Source organism: Gastrolobium bilobum, unplaced genomic scaffold, assembly GCF_033153095.1.
Source record: "Gastrolobium bilobum isolate Gb01-03AN ecotype WA unplaced genomic scaffold, APGP_CSIRO_Gbil_v1 utg23698, whole genome shotgun sequence".
In the NCBI taxonomy this organism is placed as follows: Eukaryota; Viridiplantae; Streptophyta; class Magnoliopsida; order Fabales; family Fabaceae; genus Gastrolobium; species Gastrolobium bilobum.
Window position 1 is genome coordinate 193515 of NW_026897033.1, and position 23631 is coordinate 217145.

Here is a 23631-nt window from a genome sequence, read left to right on the forward strand (position 1 = left end):
CAAAATTTTTGACGAAACACATTTCTATCGAAAATTTTTGAAAAAAAATATTTTCGATAATAAACATTTCTATCGAAATTTTCAATGGAACACATTTTCGTCAAAAAATTTCAACGAAAATTATTTCTGTAAAAAAATTTGATGAAAAATATTTCTGTAAAAAATTTCGAAAAAAAAAATATTTCGTCAAAATTCTTTACAGAATTTAAATTCTGTCTAAAGTTTCACAGAAACATTTCCCTCAAAATTTTTGAAAAAATATTTTCGTTAAAATTTTCATTAAGACACATTTTCATCGAAGATTTTGGACGGAAAATTTTTCATCAAAATTTCTGAAGGAATTCTTTTTTCCATCAAAACTTTTGATGGAATTTTTTTTGTCAAAAATATTTAACAAATCATTTTCGTCAAAACTTTTGACGAAAACTAAATTCCGTGGAAAGTTTTGACTGAAATTTTATTTTTGTAAAATATTTCATCTGATAAAAATTCCATCGTCTTCGATGAAAAGTATTCCGACGAAAAAATATTTTTTTGATAAAAATTTTGCCGCTTTCAACGTAGGATTTTTTTTTTGAATATATGATCTTTTTTAGTAGTCTGAATAATACATAAATAATTTTGTTTAACAATTTTAAATTTTATTTTATTTGTGAAATATAATAATTATATTAATTTTAGAAAAAGGGTAAAATTGTAATAATTTCTTATTGACTCTTCAATTTCCTCCTTACCATTTTTTTAACTCCCAAACAAGGGAAGGGAATACCCTCCAATTTCCTTTCCCTCCTTCCCCCTTGGATCCCCTCCCTTTCACTCCCCTCAAAACTCCCAAACAAAGCCTTAAACTACTCTATCACATCCATTCTTAATTTAGTGACATAATGCAGGGCATACTAGACGGTGTATTTTGTTAGGGGTAATTAGTTCGAGAGAGAAGAGTTTTCAATTGCTTGAAGTATTACACCAAAAGGTATTAAGTTTGGAATGTTTAACAGTATTATCTTATGCTTAGAAAATCCTAAAGATAATGCATGTTATCAGATTCCCGTCCATATAGATCCAAATAACTATGTTTTCACCTATTGAGCTTGTATGCGAACATGCTATTTTATATATATATATATATAGCGTTGACAAAGACCGGTAGATACTTGGATTTCTATTTGGCTTTTCGATAACTAGCTAGCTAGGGATAGTATTGTTAATGCCCCCTACCTTTAACATACAAAGGTAACGAAACCTTTAAATTGCAGTATATGCTAGGACATTTTCCTTTTAATTTTTTTTTTTTGGGGGTTGTATTAATAAAGAGAACAACTGTAGACAACCACAATACATAGAATAAAGACCCCCACAACATCTTGAAACCCAATGGCAGAACAAGTTTGGCATCAGATGCGCACTACAATACTTGGGAGTGCGAGAGCATAGTTTGATTGCTATCCCTCTATATGTGCAGAATATCTAATATATTGATGTAGTAATTACATCTGACCAATAGGAACGTAGCAGACATCATTTTGAAAGTCGAATCCTCTCTGAGCCCTTTCTTTTCTTTCATAACCTTTAGCAGATATATAGAAATAAATCTAAGGAGATAGTCAGAATCTAGTGATGGCGCATCAGTAATTTACACGCACCCACAAGGGCATGTATAAATAGGCATAGCCATTTCCACCTTTCTAATTAAAACCAAGGAACAAATCGATCAATTATGGCTAGATCAATGGATCCACTTGTTCTTGGACGTGTAATAGGAGATATTTTAGATCCTTTTACAAGTTCTGTGTCTCTTAGGATTGTCTATAACAACAACACGGAAGTTATCAACTGTGGTGAACTCAAGCCCTCCCAAATAGTCAACCAACCAAGAGTTGAAGTTGGTGGACATGACTTCAGGACCTTTTACACTCTGGTAATTAATTAATTAAGTTCAACTCCACACACATGTATTATTAATTGGTTATATATATTATTCTTCATTTTGGTTTTAGGGTCGTTGATATCATATTGCATGCAGATCATGGTGGATCCTGATGCACCTAGCCCAGGTGATCCAAATCAGAGGGAATATTTGCACTGGTAAGATCCCCTCCCTCGCTTGTTTATAATTATGAGATGAGATCACGTAACATATTAGGGGATCCATTCTCTCTTAAAAACACTCTTTATATATATATGACAAAAAATTAAAAGGCTGAGTTTGAAGATAACGAACTTATGCTATGTTATATTTCTTTTAAATCTGAACGAGGTCTAATATAAAAGTTTGTTCCAGATTAAGGGGGCGCTCTCTCACTGCACTCCGGTTTAATGTGTGATATTCTGGGAAAATATCCGCTATATATTTTAGTTTTTCTAAATTAAAACTACTAACACGAGACATTTAAGAAATAATAAATTTGACTGCAGCTTTACCTTATAACTGAAAAAATATATTATAAATATGTTATGAAATATCTTTTTGCCGAAAAATAATTTAATAACATAATTTTGCTTTTCTTAATTGAATACCTAGGTTGGTAAGCAATATTCCAGCAACTACAGGGCCAACCTACGGTATGTACAGGGCTTTTATTTTCTATATATCTGCCTTGGCAAAATTTCTTTAGTATCACGGATGCATCGAGTTTTCAGTATATCTTTCACTCACAATGTGAAATATATCTTATTTTTTTATCAAATTACTCTCGCCTAATTTAAAATAAATTATTTATTAATTATTTAACAAAAGTAAAACACTTGTCACATTGTAAGTGGAAAATACACCAAAAACTCGATGCATTCGTAGCGCTAAAAATATTCTCCTGCCTTGGACCTTTTATATTTGATTGTAACTGATCAATTACATATAAAGCCTACTTGTCAAAATATCTTATATATCTGAATGTCAGATCTAACTTCTTTACATTGACATCACTTTTAATTTTTGCTTATTTAAGAATTTCAAAACAAGAACAAAGAAATGCCAAAATTATAATTTGTCTTTCCATTTATGAATTAATTATATGATAAGATATACAATTTAGTAAAAATAGATGAATTATAAACTTATTAAATTTTATCATAGCTGAGTTATAAAATTTTATTAAAAATAATTTAATTAGGTTAACATTTTTAATAGTATATAGTTATTATTTAAAATTTTAATAAAAATTATAAATAATACTAAATATATCATTGAATGGATGAAATTTAATTTTTATTTTCTTAAAGTCATAGTTTAAATTAATTTTAAAACATTTAATGGAATGCAAATAATTTTTTATTAATAATTAATTTGAGCTTAATAAATAGTACAAAAAAATTAATAGAATAATTAATTTATATTTTGTGTGCATGATTCAAATGATAAAAAATGTAATCTAATTGTTAACTATGAGATAGTTGTTTAACTAGAGATTATTCATGTGAGTGAGTAAGCAGTCATCCATTGTTGTTGTTGTTGTTAAATAAAACACCTTATTTCATTTTATTATGCAATTATTTATTTTAATAATTACATAATAATTAGTTAATTTTAAAAAATTATATTGACAAAGGTAAATATTTAGATTAAGCAAATTATAAAATGGGTTTTATAAAAGTTATGATATAGGAAAAGTGATTGTGTCATGTTATAGAGATTCATTTTTTGTGCCTTAGTTTTTTTTTTTTTTTTTTGCTTCAAAAAATACGGACTTCACAAAATATTATGTGTGTAGAAAAAGTGATTGTATCATGTTGTATGATGCTATATAATACGTGTGGATGCTATATAATACATGTCTTACAGTCTTATAAATTAAATATTTTATTTTATCTGTAATGCTAACGTATTTTACAGGAGAAGAGATTGTGAGCTATGAAAGTCCACGACCAGCAGCAGGGATTCATCGTATTGTTTTTGTGTTGTTTCGACAGTTGGGCAGACAAACTGTACATGCTCCAGGATGGCGCCAAAATTTCAACACAAGAGATTTTGCTGCGATTTATAATCTTGGATTGCCAGTTGCTGCTATGTATTTCAACTGTCAACGAGAAAATGATTTGGGTGGAAGTAGAAGGACGAGACATTAGTATAGTTGCTGCTAACTGAGCATATAAGTACGATAATATATGTTAATAATTGTGATGGTGTGCTTTCTCATACCTACCCACGTAGTTGTAAAATTCGGCTTGATCCGGTCAGATCGATCTAAAATTCGGTGAATTAGTCATCAGATCGATTCAGATCAAGTATTGAATCGGTCATACATCAATCTGGTCAAACTCGATCAAAATCCGGTCAAACTCGATCAAAATTAGTGACTTAAAATAAAAAAATCAAAAAACCAAAATTGTTTCATCTTGTCAAAAAAAATATGCAGAACTCATTTTAAAAATATTTTGTAACTTTATTTACTAGTATACTCTTCTACAATAATCTCAAATTTCAGCTTTCAATACTGAAGCAATTTCGGAATAATAAATTAAGAGAAGGTGACATATGTAGTTTTTAATGTAGTTGAATTTAAAAATATGAGTTCAATGTCATTGAGAGATATGTTTATGGGAATTCTGAGTTGCAATTTAAATTGACATAATAATAGCATGCATTTTTTATTTATTTATGTTTATTGTTTTTGAGCTTATTTAATGAACCTTGTTTAATTTATTTTAGATATGAAAAATATAATTAAATTTATATATTCATATTTTTATATATTTTTATATTTCTATAAATATCCGGGTCAATCGATCCGATCAGTAACTCACCGGTCCAACCAGTAATTCAGTACTCCGATCGGGTCAATACCTGAGTCGGGTTTAATAACACTGCCTACACAAGCTCTTTCAAGCCTCTTTATTGGTGTTTGAAAAGTTTATTTTTATTTTTAGTTTATATTTTTCTTATAAACAAAAAATTAGTTAAATATGTTTTTACAAAAGCTGTTATTTTGTCATAATGAATAAAAAAAGCAAGAGTTGAAAGCTTGTAAGAGAAGCTTTTTAAAGATATATACTAACTTTTTAGAAATATATTACATATTTTTTAATTTCACCTTTATTGTAAATTTGTATTTATCAATTTTATCATCCTAATAAAAATTTTACCCTAACAATTCATTCTAATACTAAATTATTTCATTTTTCCTTCTTCAAAACCCTATCAATAACTTTATATAATCACCAAACAGCTATTAATTATATGGGTTTTATTGATCTCATGTTAAAGGAGATAGTTATCTCATGTCATAGAGATAAATTTGTGGGCTCCATCACTTGAAAAAAGAAAAGAAAAGAAAAAAAAGGTGGCACATTTATCAAAGGGTGTGTAGGCGAGAAAATATATCTTATGTAATATAAAAATAGTTTTTCCCTAATTATATATATATATATATATATATATATATATATATATTTCATTGACATAAATTAACAGTTAGGATTTAGTGTTAAATTTCAAAGTTTGACATCGGTATCAAATGATTATGTTTATATATATATATATATATATATATATATATATGAACTTATTTCTCAAGTTGCTTGACGTCGAGCTAGTAACCCTGATCGTTGATTCCCATTTATTTGTGATGAGATTATTTGATAATTTTTTTGAGACATAATTAACCTCAATTTACATTCTCATTAATATTTTATAATTAATCAAATATAATATCAAGAAAATTAATTTAATATTCTCGTAAATATATAACCTATCAAATAATTTTTTGATAATATTTTTAAATAATTTATTTTTCTGCCATTTTTTAAAAAAGTGTGATTCTCAGATAATTTTTTTCTTTTTTCTTTATCAAATCGGCCAAAGAACCATTCCCATGGATGGGTGGGAAAAGTTGGAAGTGATATGTGGGTGAAGTGAAAATGTAGCGCTCCAGGCTCGTTGATCTTTCAAGATAAAAAAAAGTAGAGAGAGATAGAGAAAAGAGAGGAAGAAGAAGAAAAAAAACGGACATGGACCATAGAATAAAATTCCGTGTGGGTGACACGGGATGATGTTAGATGGTTACCTTTCTGTCATAAGTTGGACTCTAGAGTCTAGACTTTGTCTAATCCTAGCACGAAGCGTGATAAAGTTGTGGCTGAATTGAAAATATCAAGGCAATCTCGTCTTGCCACTTCCAATTTATCGAAGAGGCTCGCCACTGCAACCTGCGTCCCTCTTTGCGGATCATCTTTGTCATTGTGATGGAAATTCGCACTCTTCACGAAAGTACGTTTTCAGTGCAACGGAATACAAATACTTCCTTATTAAAAGAAAAAAAATATATAAAAAAAATAATTATAAAATAAAATTAATATAAATAAGGACAGAATATATTTATCACAAAAAAAATTTATCATCTACGACCAACTTAATTACCGTTGATTTTCGTTAATCTAACAGTTATAATTTATTGGAAACTAATACTTAATTAATAAATGTGACCTAATAATTTCCAATAAATTATAATCGTTAGATTGACGAAAATCAATGGTGATTAAGTTGGTTGTAAAAGTGATAAACTTTTTTAGCAGTAAATATATCCTTTACAATATAAATATATTACTTTTTTTTATATTTGATAAAAAATATATGAAGTGATAGCTACATTTATAGCACCGAAAATATTTTCCCTCCTTGAAATATAAAGTCCTAAGATGGACGTTGACATAAATTGATCTAACAAAAAGCGTTGACGTCTCCCACTTAAATACAAGCAACAGGTACAATTTGGTCAAATAAGTTTGAATCTTGCGGTCCAATTTTCCTTTATTCCTTTCCCATATTTTGATGGGAAAATTTTTCTTATTTTATTGAAAATATTTTATCTTATATCATAGAAATAAATATGTGACATCCACTTTTTATCAAAAAATTAAAAAAAAATTAAAAAAACTCACATATTTATGTCTATGACATGACACAAAATATCTCCAACAACTTAAGATTATTAAGTTCCTCTTTTATTGGCTTATGAAGCACTTCATTTTCTTCACCTGCAAATCACAGAATTACTTCACCTGTTTTTACTTACAGGCTGCCTTGCATTTACAGAAATGATAGGGTCACTCACTACATGTGTACATACGTTTCATGAAAAAAGAAAAAAGAAAAAATGAAGGGTGGCTGTAAATTTTTTGTATTATTTGTAAAATAATGGATGAAAATATTTTATCCATCCATTTAAATCCTGTTAGCTTTCTGTTAAAAAAAACTCCTGTGTATCTATTTGAACTCTTATAAGGTGGAGTTGGTATCACCTTTTCCCGAGGTTGAAGGGAATGCCACGGTTAGCGTGAAAGGAAAAGTAATGATTAGATATAAGCGCAAGGATTTTCTGTTAATTAAGAGGAAAAATGTTTGTGTTTCTCAGGACTTTATTTTTTTTATGAAATGTCTAATTCAGAGAAGAAAAATGGGGAACCAGAAAGTTGCTGATAGCACTGTTGTTTTAACTTGAAGCTCCGTTTGTAATTGGAAATTATCCCAGTTTCAGTGAATTCTAGCTAGTTGTTCAGTTCTCATATTATGGTAAGGATTGCGGCTTTTGAAAGTATTGAAGTTGACATGGAAAATGATCTAAGGAAGAATAAAAGTGATGTGATGGAAACGCTCTATCTGCAGCAAAACCACCCATGGTATAAACCACAACAGCTGTTACGTTGCAGTAACAGTATCCTTTTCTGCTAACCATTAGTATAACTAATTTCTAATTGATTATATGATGTTCCTTCCCATGTACACAGTAAATCCAAGTTTGCAATAGTTGAGGGAGAATTTCTTTTTTCTTTTGGAGGTGAGGGAGAATTTCTTTTAATGTTGCACTAAATGTTATTACTGTAGAAACCAACAACGAACAAGACTACAATATACATACAACTCGTAGTATATATTTTTCGGGCCACAAATATTTCAGTCAGCAAGCATCAAATATCAATGTTAACAAAATGACCATAGGACTGGACATGGATCCTCCTATCCTCTGCAAGTAGGAAGGCCTACAACCAAAAAACATGTTAGTGAATACAATGAGAAGGCATTAAAAATTTAAAGTCAACTGTAGCTCTAGCTGCTCGCAATATTATACTTCATATCTTTAAGATTGCTGTTCAACAAACTGATTGTAAGACAGATGATCATCTTTCAGCACCGAGAACAAATTTAAATTAGAAAATACCCGCAAGTTATATTGTTAGGCCTATTACTTATTCTAGAAAATTTGAAGCATGGCACTAGGAGGGATAACAAGGGGAATGAAAGATCCATTAATGACATGGGGACTAACAAAGAATCAATTGCAGACCAATCTTGCAATTATGAGACTACTGAGTTGGAGGAAAGAGGAAGAGAAGACCAAAAGGCAGAATGGGAGGGGAAAGCTTTTAAAAGGCAGTGAAGGAGTAAAACGGGTTAGGGAAAAATTGTGAAGAGAAGTTCTGGGTTTTCGGGTAGGCCTTTCATAAGGCTGGGGGCTTAATGTTACATTCAGTCATTTAAATATCCTTTTCTTGTGTTTTGTATTCCAACAAGCCTTGAAAATGCAACTCTGGACAAAATAATACAGTTTTCATTAGTTCACTGGTTTTCCTGCTTTTAAATTCATTTTTATAATGCCCAACATATACTACGGAAAATACTGATGAGTGATGACAGAGAAACTCACCTTAATATTCTGACGGTGATATTCCGGAGTCAATACAGAATTTGACAAATCAGTTAGGAACAATCTTCAACAGCTCAATATCAAACAAGAGAGTCTTGTCTATCAACCCTTGGTTCCTTAGCACAAAATCCAAGGCTCGTTGGCCCTGAAAAACATAATTGCATTGCATCTTCCTCAGAATCCATTCGGAAAGTGACTGATAAAAATACACTTGACTCTTACCGAGAATGTTGTTGGCCTTGGGCCACTCTTATTGAAATCATTCTCAGGATATCCAAGTTCTGGGGGCACAACTATCCTGCATCACTGACAAACATAGTGAAATTTGCATTTCTCTCCCCGTATTTTTTCTGGAGTATATGAACCCAAAATACATTTTTCTAAGTTTAAAACCATATTCAAATTTTTTAGGGATTACAAGATTTAAACAGAAGATCCTGAACTAAATATGCCTAGTGATTTACAATTTGAACCCAGGAAAGTCAGGGTGTTGAGAATTCTTCCAAATCCAGAGTTTGAATTGATAGAAGTTGCGGTTCAATAAAATAAAGCACGCCAATTGTTGGCGAGATATTCCAACAACATGTTATTCAAAATACTACTCTTCTCAAAACACACAAAGTTCAGGCGTTTGTGAAGGCACAAAAAAACTAGCCCATAACAATTCAGTAAGAGTATGAGATGAATGTTTCTTGAAATATAGACGCAGCACCTTCTAATTCCCCCAAGAGCCATGCCAGAAACAGCCTCTTCAAAAGCTGGTATTACCTGAACACTCAAAGTACGTAACAGATCAGTCTTCAGAGCCTCCACTTGCGTAGATTTAACTAAAAAGCAAGTATCATAGACCCAGAAATTAAGCCACAATTGAGTGCTTAATAAGTTATAGTATCCAACAGTAATGTCCATTGGCAATTTAACAGTGAAGCATTACAACTAGAAGCGTGATGTAGGGGATATAACTAAGAAGTATTTCAAGGCAATCAAGGACATATTGTTCCAACTTTTCAACCTTAAAAAAACTTAAAATGATAATATTCGTATTTGAGTTTCTTTGGTAATGTAACTACGTTATATGAGCTTCTTATTTAAATTTCATTTTTGGCTCTCTCTTTCTCTCTCTCTCTCTAATTCTGAAAGCAATTTTTTCCCTTTTTTCTACTTTTTCTTACTGTTTCTCCTACAAAATGACAGAAGGATAGATTGCACACATCATATCCAAGCAGGATGGATGAAGTGGAGAATATTTTGTGTGATTGTAGAGTGCATATAAATGCTTGACGGTGAACAACAATAATAAGCAAAAGATGAATATCACAAAAAAAAGGAAAAAAAAAAGATATTGCAATGAGTGGGTGGGCATACCAAGATGGATAAGATTAGGAATGAGATCACTGGGAAGAAGGTTGGATTGGCTCCTAATGAAAAACTGTTTCAGATGATTTGGACAAGTAAGAAGATGCACTACAAATTCACTTGACAAGAAGTGAAATAACACATGATGCCCCTTAAAAGAGGCAGAGTGACACCAAAAAAAGGCATGGTGGGAAAGGGAAACTAATAAGAAGGATTTGGGTACATGGGGCTTCATAAATATATGATACAAGAACTAGTTCAATGGCTTGCTAGAATCCATTAGTCAACCCCACATAGTGGGAATAAGGCTTTGTGATTGTTTCTTTAATTTTGTCCACTCTAAATATCCTTATCTTAAGAGTTGTGAAGAATTAAGTCAAAAGGAAGTATCACAAATAGTACAAGTTTACTGAACTAAACATTTTTGCAAGTTCCTTTTTGGCAAGATTCTTGAAGAAACTCCTAGTTTCTCTCGAATGTAATTCTAGTACCTTTCCTTTTTCCTCAAGTGGACTAATATTAGTGAACTAGCAGTTGTGATGAATTCAGTTAAAGACAAGTATCACAAAAAAATGTGTATCACACCAAAGGAAGCACCTTGTGGCCAGGGCAAAGCCGATGTTCAAGTAGAGTTTAGTCCCAGACCCAAAGGGTGTGGGGACACCTCGTGGTTTAACCCAAAAAAAGCATGCTGTATCACTTATAATTTTGTTATAGGAGTGGAACCAAACAATGCTATCACACAATATGTCGACCAAGAGTAGCACATGCATTAAAGAATAAAACAGCAACACAAAGGACCGACACTTATTTGTACAAAGGGGTTTCCCTGTAGATCCTTCATCTTGTACAGGGTATCAGTTACCAGGGGAGAAAACCCTAAAATCCCTTTTCCATTTCTGGAAATACAAAATTACTAAAATACCCCAAGGACATAAAATATATAATTAATTAACAAAAGAAATAGCATTTTAATCCTAGTAACCCGAAATAATTATGACCTAGTAGGACCTTCAGTTTTGATTTTTGAACTTATGCTTTTTTTACCTTAGTGCATCCTGCATCACTTGTTTCCACACACAGCAGCAAACAATGTAAACATTGTTCATGAAGTAGTGTTCACAACCTATAACAAAGATCCTATTCAAGTTGCAAGAAACTACATTAATCATTAAATGATGAGGTCTCTCACCTCTTGAGATCCTATTTTGAATTTGAAAAAATCCTTGTCATCACCCTGCATGTTAGAAAAACAGCACAACAGGTGTGTTGTAATAATCAATCACTTCCACAGTGTCCATTTAGGAGATGCAAAGCATTTAATACCTCAAAGGAACCACCTTTCGTTTTATTCCGGGCTTCAAATATACGGCCATAATAACCTATGGTGTAGCCATCCCAATCTACCTGAATGGAATTTGAAGCCAAAAGTTGCTTCAGTTATCTGATTTGAAAGGAGAACAATAGTGTCCAGAAATAGTCCAGTTGGAGAAATACAGGCTACTCTAATTTCCTTCATTTAAGTTGTCAAATCTGTCCAAAAGCTATCCCATCCAAAATCATTCCAGAGAACCAAAAAAATTTGCTATCTAGATTCCATTATTCTAGATCACAAAAGAAAATTTGAGCCAGAGAATGTTTTCATTTTGATTCAGAACCTCTATTTCCAAATATAATTGGCTATGTTAGACTTCTAAGAATAGACCAAAAAAACAAACGATTCAGTGCCTTACCACTACAGTCTCTCCCTTCTTGGGTTTGGGGCCACTTCCGGGTCGCAAATCCTGCATTCTTGATGTATATAAGTAATTAAGAAAAAAAGCATGACTAACCACAAAGTATTTGCAGCGTACTGCATCACCTTATATTGGAGTCCTGATTCGGTTTCTGTGTAGTCTGGGTATCGCATTTTTGTCTTGCCATAATCCTTCCCTCTAAGGGCTGGCACTGCATGCAACAAATTGTGCACATTGCAAGTCTTTGTAGTTATGCTTTTTCTTATTTAATACTTTCTTTAATACTATTAGGCTCAACAGTGTCAGATTTATGATCACAAAATATAAGGAAGCAGCCTAGATGTCATCTTCACTAAAGACACAAACACAACTGCATCACTTTATAACCGCATACATAACACAACCGATATCTTCCTTCTAAACACAAATACACAAATACATGGCCTTCTTCTATAGACAATGTTTTATATTCTCCTAAGTTAATGCAACAATATCTATAAATGCAAATTCAGTTGTCACAACAAATTGGGTAAAGTTAACAAAACAAAAAAGTTGAAAAGTTTCATAGAGAATTACTGTCAGCATACTCATTTGCCAAAGCAATTCCACGATTTGAATTGTTGCACAATGTTCCGGCAATGATGCCGACGGAAGAGAGAACCATCTTTCTTCGCTCAAAACAAGAACCACCGCTGCTTTTGCCTGAAAGTGGTGTTGACATATAAGAAATAAGAAAGAAAATTGAATCATTCGAGAATTAAAAAGCATTGACGCACCGGAGAAAGAAGAATCGGGAATTTTCTCGGAATCCTGAAAGGAATCACTCACAAAGCATTGGTGTTTGGATTAGATGAGTGTAGCAATAGAATAAGGAAAATGAAAGTAGAAATAGCGCGCACCAGAGATTGAGATTGAGATTGAGATTGAGCTTTGTGGAAGGAAAGAGAAGCAATAGATAGGGACAAAATTGAAGCCATAACCGTAACTGTGGTGAGTGGAGCCTGCACCAATGTTTAGATAATGCTCAAAAACTATGGTTACAACTTTCAACTCACTTCAGTTATGTTTGTGATACAATACAAGTATTTTGCTACTTAAAATGCCTCAAAATTAAATCACAATATATTGAGTTCTTGTAGTTAACTAAATTTGGCTACTTGTAATTTATTCAGTTTAAATGAATTAGAAATAATGAGTTAATATAATTTAGAGTTAAATCACCCAAATGGATCCCAAGTACCCAAATTTAAACTCTTAATTTGTGAGTTAAATCACCGTAACTGTTAAATCACCAAATTTAAACTCTTATTTTATTCACCCAAATTTTTTTAGAACGGTAATAATTTAGGGAAATTATACTTTCATGCAATAAGAAAGCAAAAAAATTTCTTACACAAATTTATTTTTCGTGTCAATTAATTTTTTTCTTTTTATAATATAAAATATGGGTTAAACATTTCTTCTTTAAAAGGAGAATTGATATCTCATGTGAGTGAAACATAATTGATGGGTCCCACCAGTTTTGAAAAAAAATATAAAAGTATAAAGATTTGGCACAAGATTCGATGTTAGTGTAGGAATGATTATTCTTATGTTAAAGGAGAAACTTAAATCCCATAAAATATATAATCCACGCTTAATTTGTTTCTACTTTTGTTCTTTCATATTTTCATGCAACTTAAAAAAACATCAACCCAAACTCCCAAGGGTAGCTCAGTTGGCAGCTGAGCTCCCAAGGGATTGCTTATCAAATCCTGCCTCAAGCAGTTTCTTGGAAAAATTTTGGGACCAGAGGATAAGCGGTTAGGGGATTAGTCTCGTCCTTTTTCTGGTTGCGAAGCTTAGTGCACCCACTGTTACAACGAGGAACTAGCCCAAACAGACCGTACCCCAATGACATGGTGCCCGAAAAAGGTTGAACAGAGATACCTCCTGACAATGTACGAAAAAAAAAAAAACATCAACTCAATAATTTATCTGGACCGGATAAGGCGAATCCTATTTTAAATCATGAAACGAAAATCATTGTGTAAGCAATTACGCACAGTACATGGCGGCTAGGCTGCGAATAGAACGGTGATTTTCCTGTATTACCCCTATGGCATCCCGTATAGTGTTACCCCTGACTCTGGCTTTTGGGTCAATGGAAAAGGTGCACTGTGTCTGTTCACTGCACCAACTTTCTCTCTACCAACTCTCTCTTATAAACTAAAATAATATAATATATTACTAATAAATGGCATCATCACATCCCCCACAACACAACACAGTTTCACTCACACCAACACCTTTGTGACTTGCAATTTTCAATGGCTTCCGTTTCGAAACTCTCAACGCCGAATCCAGCTGTGTCCTTATCAGAAGCGCTTCGCCCCAGATCTTCTTCTCAGAAGTGCTTCCTCGCTTTCCAACCTTGTGCCACCAATCTCAAAACCAACCTTTCTGCATCCCTGCGAATCCATCACTCCCGTCCTCTTAAAACCTCTTCGCTGTAAGTTTTTATCTGATCGCACTTATAACTTGTTTTTTACTTTCTTTCTTTCTTTTACCTTCTTCCAGATCATGATTCATGCATATTTCGTTTGTGATCTCAATCAATTTTACATCATCTCTCACATCATATGCAAGACTTATTATATATATGTAATCTGTTAGTTATTTTTATTTATTTATTTATTTTCCCGAAGATGAAAAGAACTGCGATGATCATCGTAACTATCGAAGAGTCTTGTAAGGCCGTGTTTGGTTGGTTGCGACTTGAGTAGCGGAAAGTTAGTAGGTCGAAAATATAATACAAGTTAGAAATTCTGCACATTAGAACAAGTTAAGTATAACTTTTGCTTTTTATAAATCTTGTTCGTGCCAACATATCATGAGACTATGGATATAAATTGAAATTATAAATATACGGGGGATGGATCTGACTACACATTTTTTTTACAAATTATACTATTACCGGTCATACATTCTTGATTAAAGTATGACCTGTCATATTTAGTATAGTTTGTAAGAGTTTGTAATCAAAAAGTTTGTGAATATAACTTGGTGAAGGATATTGTAACAACCAGTGTTACTACCATGTTACTACCAATCAATTTCACCGTTAAATTGATTATGTTGATCCAACGGTTATATTTATTTCCATCTTTATATGGTTATGATTCCTCATAATTAAAGCGAAAGCATTAAATATGAGAAATCATAACCATAAGGTGGAAATAGATATAAAGTATTAAATTTGAGAAATCATGACCATACAAAGATGTAAATAAATATAACCGTTGAATCAACATAATCGATCTAACGGTGAGATTGATTGGTAGTAACATAACTTGGTTGATGTTACAATATCCTTCCCCATATAACTTTCCCCTAACTGTATAGTTATTTTAAAATTCAGTATATATATATTTTGACAACCAACATGGTGAACCACAAATTTAAAAATATATAGTAAAATAGCTCCGGTTATTTGACTGATGAATGATACGAGGCTTTTGTTTTTGTTTCCCAAACAGCTCTTATAGGATAAAATTCTTTGATTGTTGATTGTGTTCATGCAGGATTAGATGCTCCCAAGCTGGTGGTAATGGAAGTCCTGCGAAGAGGACAGTACTTCATGATCTTTATGAGAAAGAAGGGCAGAGTCCTTGGTATGATAATCTTTGCCGACCTGTTACGGATCTGCTTCCTCTTATAGCTAGTGGTGTCAGAGGCGTCACTAGCAACCCTGCGGTAATAATAATTTTAATGATACAGAAATCAATACAGATTACATGTTCCAAACATTTCTTGTGAGTTGTAATTTCTTGCTTTCTTTATTATTGGATTTTGCTACTCTAATCCGCTGTCTATATACATGATTGTAGATCTTTCAAAAAGCTATCTCGTCTTCAAATGCTTACAATGATCAGTTCAGGTACCGTCGATATCTTTTACTAATACTGAAATTTTTTCTTGTAAACTTGAACTGCAGTGTGGTGGACGGTGAACTTAACCATGGAGTCATGAACACTGATCATGCTTGTCTATCTATAGTGTGTATATTCAATGTATTACTTGTAGTTGTGTCAGTCTCTTCATAAAGTATGTTTAGTTTAGTAAACTATACTAATGTAATGCTCCCCAGTTCCTATTTTTCATGGGAGGGGCAGCTCTCCACTGCCTTAAGTGTACTGTTGTGTTTGCTGCAGTGCTAAATGGATACTGTTATTACACGGAAAAAGATGTAAACGAAGGAAAATGTGTTTTTTGGTCTTATGGATGTGCTATTCTTTGTAGTTTATTGCAATATAGCTCTAGCTGTTTCCTTTCCTGCTCTTATAGCTGAAGCAATATTACTCAATCATGCAGGGAACTTGTGCAAGCAGGGAAAGACATTGAAAGTGCATATTGGGAACTCGTAGTGAAGGACATTCAGGATGCTTGCAAACTGTTTGAACCAATCTATGATCAAACAGATGGCGCTGATGGCTATGTTTCAGTTGAAGTATCTCCCAGGCTCGCTGATGATACCGAGGGGACCATAGAAGCTGCAAAATGGCTTCATAAAGTGGTTGCTCGCCCTAACGTGTATATTAAGATTCCAGCTACAGCTGCATGTGTCCCTTCAATTAAGGAAGTCATTGCTAATGGGATAAGTGTGAATGTGACTGTAAGTTTGTGCTACATCTTTTCGTATAGTCTGCAAATTAAATAAATTAGTATCATATAGTGTTATGGTACAGTATTCTATGTTGGGTTGTTGGGTACTGGATAAGTAATCCTAGATATTGTCAACACAAAAATAATGAATTTTACTGTTATTTTAACCTCATACTGGTTAGAAGTGAGGAAGTTTCTAGAAGGAAGTTGAAAATCTCTTAGTAATCTGTCTTGATGAGTGTCCATCTGTTTTGATATCTTTTACTATGTGATGGATTATAAATATATGTTTCTGGTATTTGTATCCACAGCTTATATTCTCTCTTGCAAGATATGAAGCTGTAATTGATGCATACTTGGATGGTCTTGAGGCTTCTGGGCTAAATGATCTCTCTAGAATCACAAGTGTTGCCTCTTTCTTTGTCAGTCGAGTGGACACTCTCATTGACAAGATCCTTGAGAAAATTGGCACCCCAGAGGCCCTTAATCTACGTGGGAAGGTAACTGCTTCTTCTTTGCTGAATTGCCAATTCTTGTCTTCGGATTTATTTTTTTACACCTCTGGATATCAAATATGCTAATGTCATGGCACATTGAATTTTATAGGCAGCAGTAGCCCAAGCAGCCCTGGCTTACCAGCTCTACCAAAAGAAATTTTCTGGTCCAAGGTGGGAAGCTCTCGCCAAAAAAGGGGCCAAGAAGCAAAGGCTCCTCTGGGCCTCAACCAGTGTCAAGAATCCAGCCTATCCGGACACCTTATATGTTGCTCCTCTCATTGGACCTGACACTGTAAACCATCTTATTTTCCACATCGTCTATCTGCTTGTAGTTATCATGGAATTGATCTGATGCCAATACTGGCTTTAAAGAGCTTTTGGTTTGGCCTTGATTGTTTTTGACAAACTTGGAAATCAAAGTTCCTTGATTTTTGAAGTTGACTTATCTTTGTTGTATCTCATTGCATTATCTTCTTACTTCCCAGGTATCAACCATGCCAGACCAAGCCCTTCAAGCATTTATCGATCATGGTACTGTATCCAGGACAATAGATTCAAATGCATCGGAAGCTGAAGGGATATACAATGCTCTCCAGAAATTGGGCATTGACTGGAGCTTTGTTGGTTCCCAGCTTGAACTTGAAGGAGTGGATTCATTTAAGAAGAGCTTTGAAAGCCTACTGGATTCCCTTCAAGAGAAGGCAAACTCTCTTAAGTTGGTCAACTTGTGAAGTGTCAACGTTAAGGTTTGTGATGGTATGTATGAAGCCGTTTATGGATTAATAAAAGGCAGTGGCTGTGCGTTGTGTGCTGCTGTAAATGTGCTTCGCGGAATCATTTAGGCGATAGTGATACAGTATAAATTAGAAATTGTCCGCTTCTGGTAAAGCGTTTGTTTCTTTCCCTGTATCATGTGTGCGGTTTTCGATATTATTGTTGTGTATGATGTCATTTATGTTAAGAGGAAATAACCACCTTCCACAGTTTTGATGTCATTATTGTTACGGGTATATTCATGCCTGTCACTTCAAGCGAACAAAATCTGTCAAATAGAAGCAACAAGCAAGACTAGCAGGATTCTCAAAACACACAACGGATTGATTAGTCTCACTTAAAAAAATGTTTCAATTCTATCTAAAGCATATAAAACATACAAATGCTTTCAAGTATAACGGCAGCAAGTTTCTCACACCATTCTCATACCTTCTCAGGTGCTGCATTTTATGATCAATTTGAAAAAATGTAGGTGAAAAACTCGGGGATTGGTTCATTATTTTATAGATAATTTTATTAAATGCTTATTACTGAATTTCTTCTGATATATGTAAGTTTCGGAAGAGGAAAACTTGTGTCATTTCAATCTAAATCTCTCAATAGGAGGGTCAGATGTATTTCTACTTGAGGCACTTTAGAGCCGTAAAGCCTTATAACGCCTGTGGGGCCCTAGAACACCCGTGAAAGTTTGTTTCATCTAGAGATTGAAGATCAAAGTAAAATAATAGAGGAAGAAAAAATGGTTTGCACAAATGTCCGTACTTGGTTATTTTAGATACCAGATTTGGCTCTTAAAATCATAGGTAAAGATACCCTAGCCCTTTATGTCCCTATTGTAATGGAAATCAAAGAATCCATCATGTGATCCTTTAGTAATATTAGTGCTACATTTATGTTCAGAAAAACTTACAGAGTTATTCATGTTTTCCATATGAAGTCTTTATTTTTTTAACTTAGATGCAGCCATGAGTACAAATGAAAAATTTATGCAGACCAAGAATATTGCACTTGACGTATGTTAGTATCGCCCATTGAGATAAGTGAAAGGTTAAATTATTTATGGACTTGTGGTAAAATTCAATCCAATCGTTGAAGCATAATAATAATAATAATAATAATAATAAAAAGGCATAAAATTCAAGCAACAAATGTCAAATCTCCAACCTCCGAATCGAGAAAGAAATTTAAGTGCGCATCCATATTTTCATGCTGAGCCAACCCAAAAATCTTGCATAAACAATCAATGACAGCAATGGCTCCAGCCTCCTCAGCAGGTGGACCATAAATGCATTGTCATCAATGGCTTCCACTTATGTTGTACTAACATTAATTGAACATGGCTGTTTTCCACGGATCTTCACGTGTTAGTTGAACCTTCCTTTAATTATGGTCCCTTTCCCTAACTGTATCGAAAAGATCTAGTGCTAACAATTCCTTCATACATAAATCGAAAAGTCACTTAGTTCCCACTTATCTCAGTTATCTGTCACACTCTGACAAAATAGTTCCACTATATGGGAGTGTAGGGACCCTCACCTTTGAGAAGAATTAATTAGGCCCTTATCACATCCATAAGTAGAAGTTGGTGGTTTTATTGTCCATTTCAGAATGCTTAGTCTTCCAATCTTACTATTGCTGATAATATTTCATCACTGAAGAGCTGAATCCATGACCCTTTCAATAATGTTATTTGTGTTGTAAAACTGAAAGTTGAATTTGGTGCTGGCTAACTAGCATTTGTTGTGTGTAAGAAGAGTGAATGGATACCTCAGAGATCAAGTCACCAGAAGTCCCACAACCACAACAAGAGGGGACACCATCATGCACTTCAATAAGCAGAAAGAAGCTTGGCATTTTTTTCCTTGAGTCTGAGGATAGAAGGATGGCATTTGGTCGTGGCTACACAGCAGGATCCACACCAGTTGATATCCATGGCAAATCCATTGTTGATCTTTCAAAAACTGGTGGTTGGATTGCTGCTTTCTTTATATTTGGTATACACAACACAATCCATCTTCACTATACATATATATATATATATATATATATATATATATATATATATATATATATATATATATATATTTCCATTTCCATTTTATCTTATTTTGATTAATTAATTAATTTAGATTATCTCTTTTTATGTAAGACACATATTTTGTTGAACAAGAACACAATATTAACTAGTTTGTATCTTCCTGTGGTTGTAGGAAATGAAATGGCAGAAAGAATGGCTTATTTTGGCCTTTCGGTTAACATGGTGGCCTTTATGTTTTATGTGATGCATAGACCTTTTACAAGTTCATCCAACGCAGTCAACAATTTCTTGGGGATATCACAAGCTTCATCCGTGCTTGGTGGTTTTCTAGCAGATGCATATCTTGGACGCTACTGGACAATAGCAATCTTCACTACAATCTATCTTGCGGTATGGTTCCCTCTCTCTATGTAAATGTATCACAGCATGTGTAGTACATATGTTTTTGGGATAATATTGCTATGGTTATGTATATTGATGACAATACAAGACAAGCATAAATTCGTTTCTTTCATGACAATTTTTATAAACAGGGTTTAACAGGAATAACATTATGTGCAACAATGAGCATTTTTGTTCCCAACCAAGATGAGTGTGACCAATTATCTCTGCTTTTGGGTCACTGTGAGCCTGCAAAACCGTGGCAGATGACTTACCTCTACACGGTTCTTTACATTACCGCGTTTGGAGCTGCAGGTATAAGGCCCTGTGTGTCATCTTTTGGAGCTGACCAATTTGATGAAAGAAGCAAAAATTACAAGTCCCATCTTGATAGATTTTTCAACTTGTTCTACCTTTCTGTGACTATTGGGGCTATTGTGGCATTCACCGCAGTAGTCTATGTCCAAATGAAATATGGATGGGGATCTGCATTTGGGTCATTAGCAATTGCAATGGGAATATCTAACATGGTGTTCTTCATGGGCACTCCCTTATACAGGCATAGGTTGCCAGGAGGTAGCCCTCTTACTCGGGTTGCTCAAGTCTTGGTTGCTGCATTTCGAAAGAGAAACACTCCATTTGTTAGCAGTGACTTCATAGGGTTGTATGAGGTTCCTGGCAGACATTCTGCTATAAAGGGAAGTCAAAAAATAGCTCACACTGATGATTTCAGGTAAGAGCCATTATCTCCAGTTTCCACAGTTGAATTTATTCCCATTTCTGGGCTTTTTGACATATTTAATACTAAAAGGGATAATTCAAAAGCCAAACAATGTGGTGAGATGTGAATAAGGTGTGCCTGTTCAAGTCAGGCATCACTTTCATACGTGATTTGTGTAAAAGTCAACACGCGTCTGTCACGTATCGCGCTCTGCAAGACACGCATGGAGGGTGTGTGCGACTTGAACGCACATGGGATGATTCGATACTTATGCACACATCCATAAGTGTTTCACCATATTATTTTGACAAATTATTTTACTTTTCAATCAACAAGAAAAATGTTTCCCTTTCTCACATTATTATGTCAAATTAAAGCACCATTTGTGAGATTTTTTTATATATATACCTATATCAGGTTTCTTGACAAGGCAGCTCTGCAATTGAAAGAAGATGGTGCTAATCCAAATCCTTGGAGGCTTTGTACTGTGACTCAAGTAGAGGAGGTCAAGATTCTTTTGAAACTTATTCCCATACCAGCTTGCACAATCATGCTTAACGTGGTCTTGACTGAGTTTCTCACTCTCTCAGTTCAGCAGGCATATACTTTGAACACTCATTTAGGTCATTTGAAACTTCCAGTAACATGCATGCCTGTGTTCCCAGGCCTTAGCATATTTCTTATATTGTCTCTCTACTACTCCATTTTTGTCCCCCTCTTTAGACGCATCACTGGTAATCCACATGGTGCATCTCAGCTTCAAAGAGTAGGAATTGGCTTGGGAGTTTCTATCTTATCTGTGGCATGGGCTGCAATATTTGAGAGGTATAGAAGAAACTATGCAACACAACATGGATATGAAGCTATTTTCCTCACAGCAATGCCAAACCTAAGTGCATACTGGCTTTTGATCCAGTACTGCCTCATTGGTGTAGCTGAAGTATTTTGTATTGTTGGTTTATTGGAATTCCTATATGAGGAAGCCCCTGATGCCATGAAGAGTATAGGGTCTGCTTATGCTGCTTTAGCTGGTGGATTAGGTTGTTTTGTTGCCACTATAATAAACAGTATTATCAAAGCTGTCACGGGGAAGCCAGATAAAAACCAACAATCTTGGTTGTCACAAAACGTAAACACTGGCAGGTTTGACTACTTTTATTGGGTTCTCACAGCTTTGAGTTTAATCAATTTCTGCATCTTCATATATTCAGCACATAGATACAAATACAGGACACAGCAAGTTTATGAGATGGAGAAACATCAAATGGCAAACAAAGGGAGCTCCACAACAGTGGCTAGCTAAATAGGAGCTGATACCAACAGAAAGTGTAGTCTTTGTTCCATCCTTGACCTTCATTAATGATTGATTGGCTATTTTATTTTTCATTACACTAATGCTCAAATATATGTATATGTATATATATATATGTGTGTGTATTGGCAGAGTCAACCATTTAAAACCCTCTGGAGTCATTCTCAATCTTGAAAAATGAAATCAATACGAATATCCATATAGTACTACCCCTTTTATTAGTTTTTTTCCATAAGAAAAGATGGAAAAAGATGCTGACAAAAAAAGAAAAAATAAGTACAGATTATTGAAAGTTACTATGAGATTTTGGGGGGATGATCTCCATGAATTCTATTTAAAATAAACTTAATTATTTTTTGAATGAATCCCTCAAGTTATGCTGGTGCTAAGAGAAGAGAATCCGGAATAAAATCCTGAGATTTTCTTTTGTGCAAATTCTTCTTCTGGACCCTGAATGTCTACTCGGATTAAACTAAGATCTTGGTCCAAAACAAAAACTGATATTTGCATGAATAATTTTTGGCAATTGTCACTGATAATTAATTATCCTAGTTTGTGACCCAATTGTCTCTTGTTTTTTAATTCTCCGAATGAATTTTCACGGTCGAAATTTCACACCTTCTACGGGGCATTTGGTATAGGAGGAATTTATTTGTTTCCGGGAATTATAATTCACATGAATATGCTAAGAAAATTAATTTCCCAAAAAAGTTATCAAAAAGATGTTTAGTGGACTAAAATATTATTGAAAATATTGGCTCAAGTTTCCTGATTTTATATTTAGTTGATTGACAAATATTATTAGAAATATGGGGTAATTTTATGAAACTAACCTCCAACCCACCTTTCTGACTTTTCAAACACGATAAAAAATAAATGTTACAGAGTTGGGTTTCGGGAAAATACAATATACATCTTCTTTGGGACAATGACCATATTGTCACTTTTTGGGCAAAAATTTACCTGATTGTCACGTCTGAAAAAAAAATTGCCAAAATGCCACGTCACGATCCCGCTGGTCTGACAAGCGGGAATGGACTGGACACGTGTCAGCGTCTGAATGGTCAACCATTCTCGCTGGGCTGCCCAACTAGAATGACAGAATGCTGGCACGTGGCAAAAGTACATGCATTCTCTGGATGTCTGTACTTTTGCCACGTGTCAGCATTCTGTCATTCTAGCTGGGCAGTCTAGCGAGAATGGTTGACCATTCAGACGCTGACACGTGTCCAGTTCATTCCCGCTTGTCAGACCAGCGATATTGTGACGTGGCATTTTGGCAAAAAAAATTCCAAACGTGACAATCAAGTAAATTTTTATTAAAGGGGTGGCACAATGGTCAATGTCCCCATCTTCTTTCAACATTGTTGCAAGTTTCCTGTACTCAATGAAAAAGGGCACAAAAGAATAGGAAGAATTGTTGTTATTAGATCAAGACATAATAAGACCACGGTTTCAGTCTTAGGGTAGAATCCTTCGCAACATATACAAATTTCTTTCACTTTCAAGTTCAACCAACCTCTAGCATAACCACTG

At 33.9% G+C, this 23631-nt stretch overlaps 4 protein-coding genes across 5 annotated transcripts; 3 read left to right on the top strand and 1 right to left on the bottom strand.

Annotated features, from left to right (window-relative positions):
* The first annotated feature begins 1710 nt into the window (after window positions 1-1710).
* Window positions 1711-4338, top strand: LOC133303572 (protein TWIN SISTER of FT-like). Its single transcript, XM_061503494.1, has 4 exons — window positions 1711-1918; window positions 2024-2085; window positions 2522-2562; window positions 3830-4338. The coding sequence occupies exons 1-4, from the start codon at window positions 1718-1720 to the stop codon at window positions 4060-4062; spliced, it is 537 nt and encodes a 178-aa protein (XP_061359478.1). The 5' UTR covers window positions 1711-1717; the 3' UTR covers window positions 4063-4338.
* Window positions 4339-7780: 3442 nt separating this feature from the next.
* On the bottom strand, window positions 7781-12785 carry LOC133303568 (peptidyl-prolyl cis-trans isomerase FKBP19, chloroplastic). 2 transcript variants are annotated; one of them, XM_061503489.1, is made up of 11 exons: window positions 12628-12785; window positions 12505-12538; window positions 12305-12430; window positions 11854-11939; window positions 11726-11776; window positions 11319-11399; window positions 11185-11229; window positions 9349-9404; window positions 8859-8934; window positions 8637-8781; window positions 7781-7971 (listed from the first exon to the last, which is right to left on the bottom strand). In XM_061503489.1, the coding sequence occupies exons 1-10, from the start codon at window positions 12703-12705 to the stop codon at window positions 8686-8688; spliced, it is 729 nt and encodes a 242-aa protein (XP_061359473.1). In that variant the 5' UTR covers window positions 12706-12785; the 3' UTR covers window positions 7781-7971; window positions 8637-8685. The 2 variants fall into 2 exon arrangements, 1 of the variants encoding a protein (XP_061359473.1); XR_009750489.1 differs by lacking the exon at window positions 7781-7971 and having other exon boundaries at window positions 8763-8781; window positions 8859-8942.
* Window positions 12786-13865: 1080 nt separating this feature from the next.
* On the top strand, window positions 13866-17857 carry LOC133303564 (uncharacterized). Its single transcript, XM_061503484.1, has 7 exons — window positions 13866-14219; window positions 15292-15463; window positions 15598-15647; window positions 16082-16382; window positions 16684-16872; window positions 16979-17161; window positions 17355-17857. The coding sequence occupies exons 1-7, from the start codon at window positions 14038-14040 to the stop codon at window positions 17598-17600; spliced, it is 1323 nt and encodes a 440-aa protein (XP_061359468.1). The 5' UTR covers window positions 13866-14037; the 3' UTR covers window positions 17601-17857.
* Window positions 17858-19147: 1290 nt separating this feature from the next.
* LOC133303570 (protein NRT1/ PTR FAMILY 6.1) lies at window positions 19148-22249 on the top strand. The gene is made up of 4 exons (XM_061503490.1): window positions 19148-19637; window positions 19854-20071; window positions 20215-20795; window positions 21201-22249. Exons 1-4 carry the CDS (start codon window positions 19403-19405, stop codon window positions 22084-22086), a joined length of 1920 nt encoding a protein of 639 aa, XP_061359474.1. The 5' UTR covers window positions 19148-19402; the 3' UTR covers window positions 22087-22249.
* The last annotated feature ends 1382 nt before the right edge of the window (window positions 22250-23631 follow it).

Bases quoted from the DNA above. Each gene is read 5' to 3' on its own strand.
- LOC133303564 (XM_061503484.1), top strand. From the start codon at position 14,038: ATGGCTTCCGTTTCGAAACTCTCAACGCCGAATCCAGCTGTGTCCTTA. The intron at 16,873-16,978 runs GTAACTGCTTCT...TGAATTTTATAG, and splicing joins CCCTTAATCTACGTGGGAAG to GCAGCAGTAGCCCAAGCAGC. The intron at 17,162-17,354 runs GTAAACCATCTT...CTTACTTCCCAG, and splicing joins CTCTCATTGGACCTGACACT to GTATCAACCATGCCAGACCA.
- LOC133303570 (XM_061503490.1), top strand. From the start codon at position 19,403: ATGGATACCTCAGAGATCAAGTCACCAGAAGTCCCACAACCACAACAA. The intron at 19,638-19,853 runs GTATACACAACA...CTGTGGTTGTAG, and splicing joins TGCTGCTTTCTTTATATTTG to GAAATGAAATGGCAGAAAGA. The intron at 20,072-20,214 runs GTATGGTTCCCT...TTTTATAAACAG, and splicing joins TCACTACAATCTATCTTGCG to GGTTTAACAGGAATAACATT.
- LOC133303568 (XM_061503489.1), bottom strand. From the start codon at position 12,705: ATGGCTTCAATTTTGTCCCTATCTATTGCTTCTCTTTCCTTCCACAAA. The intron at 11,230-11,318 runs GTATTAAATGCT...TCTAACATGCAG, and splicing joins CGAAAGGTGGTTCCTTTGAG to GGTGATGACAAGGATTTTTT. The intron at 8,935-9,348 runs GTGCTGCGTCTA...TCAGTGATGCAG, and splicing joins GCTCTTGGGGGAATTAGAAG to GATAGTTGTGCCCCCAGAAC.
- LOC133303572 (XM_061503494.1), top strand. From the start codon at position 1,718: ATGGCTAGATCAATGGATCCACTTGTTCTTGGACGTGTAATAGGAGAT. The intron at 2,086-2,521 runs GTAAGATCCCCT...TTGAATACCTAG, and splicing joins CAGAGGGAATATTTGCACTG to GTTGGTAAGCAATATTCCAG. The intron at 2,563-3,829 runs GTATGTACAGGG...CGTATTTTACAG, and splicing joins AACTACAGGGCCAACCTACG to GAGAAGAGATTGTGAGCTAT.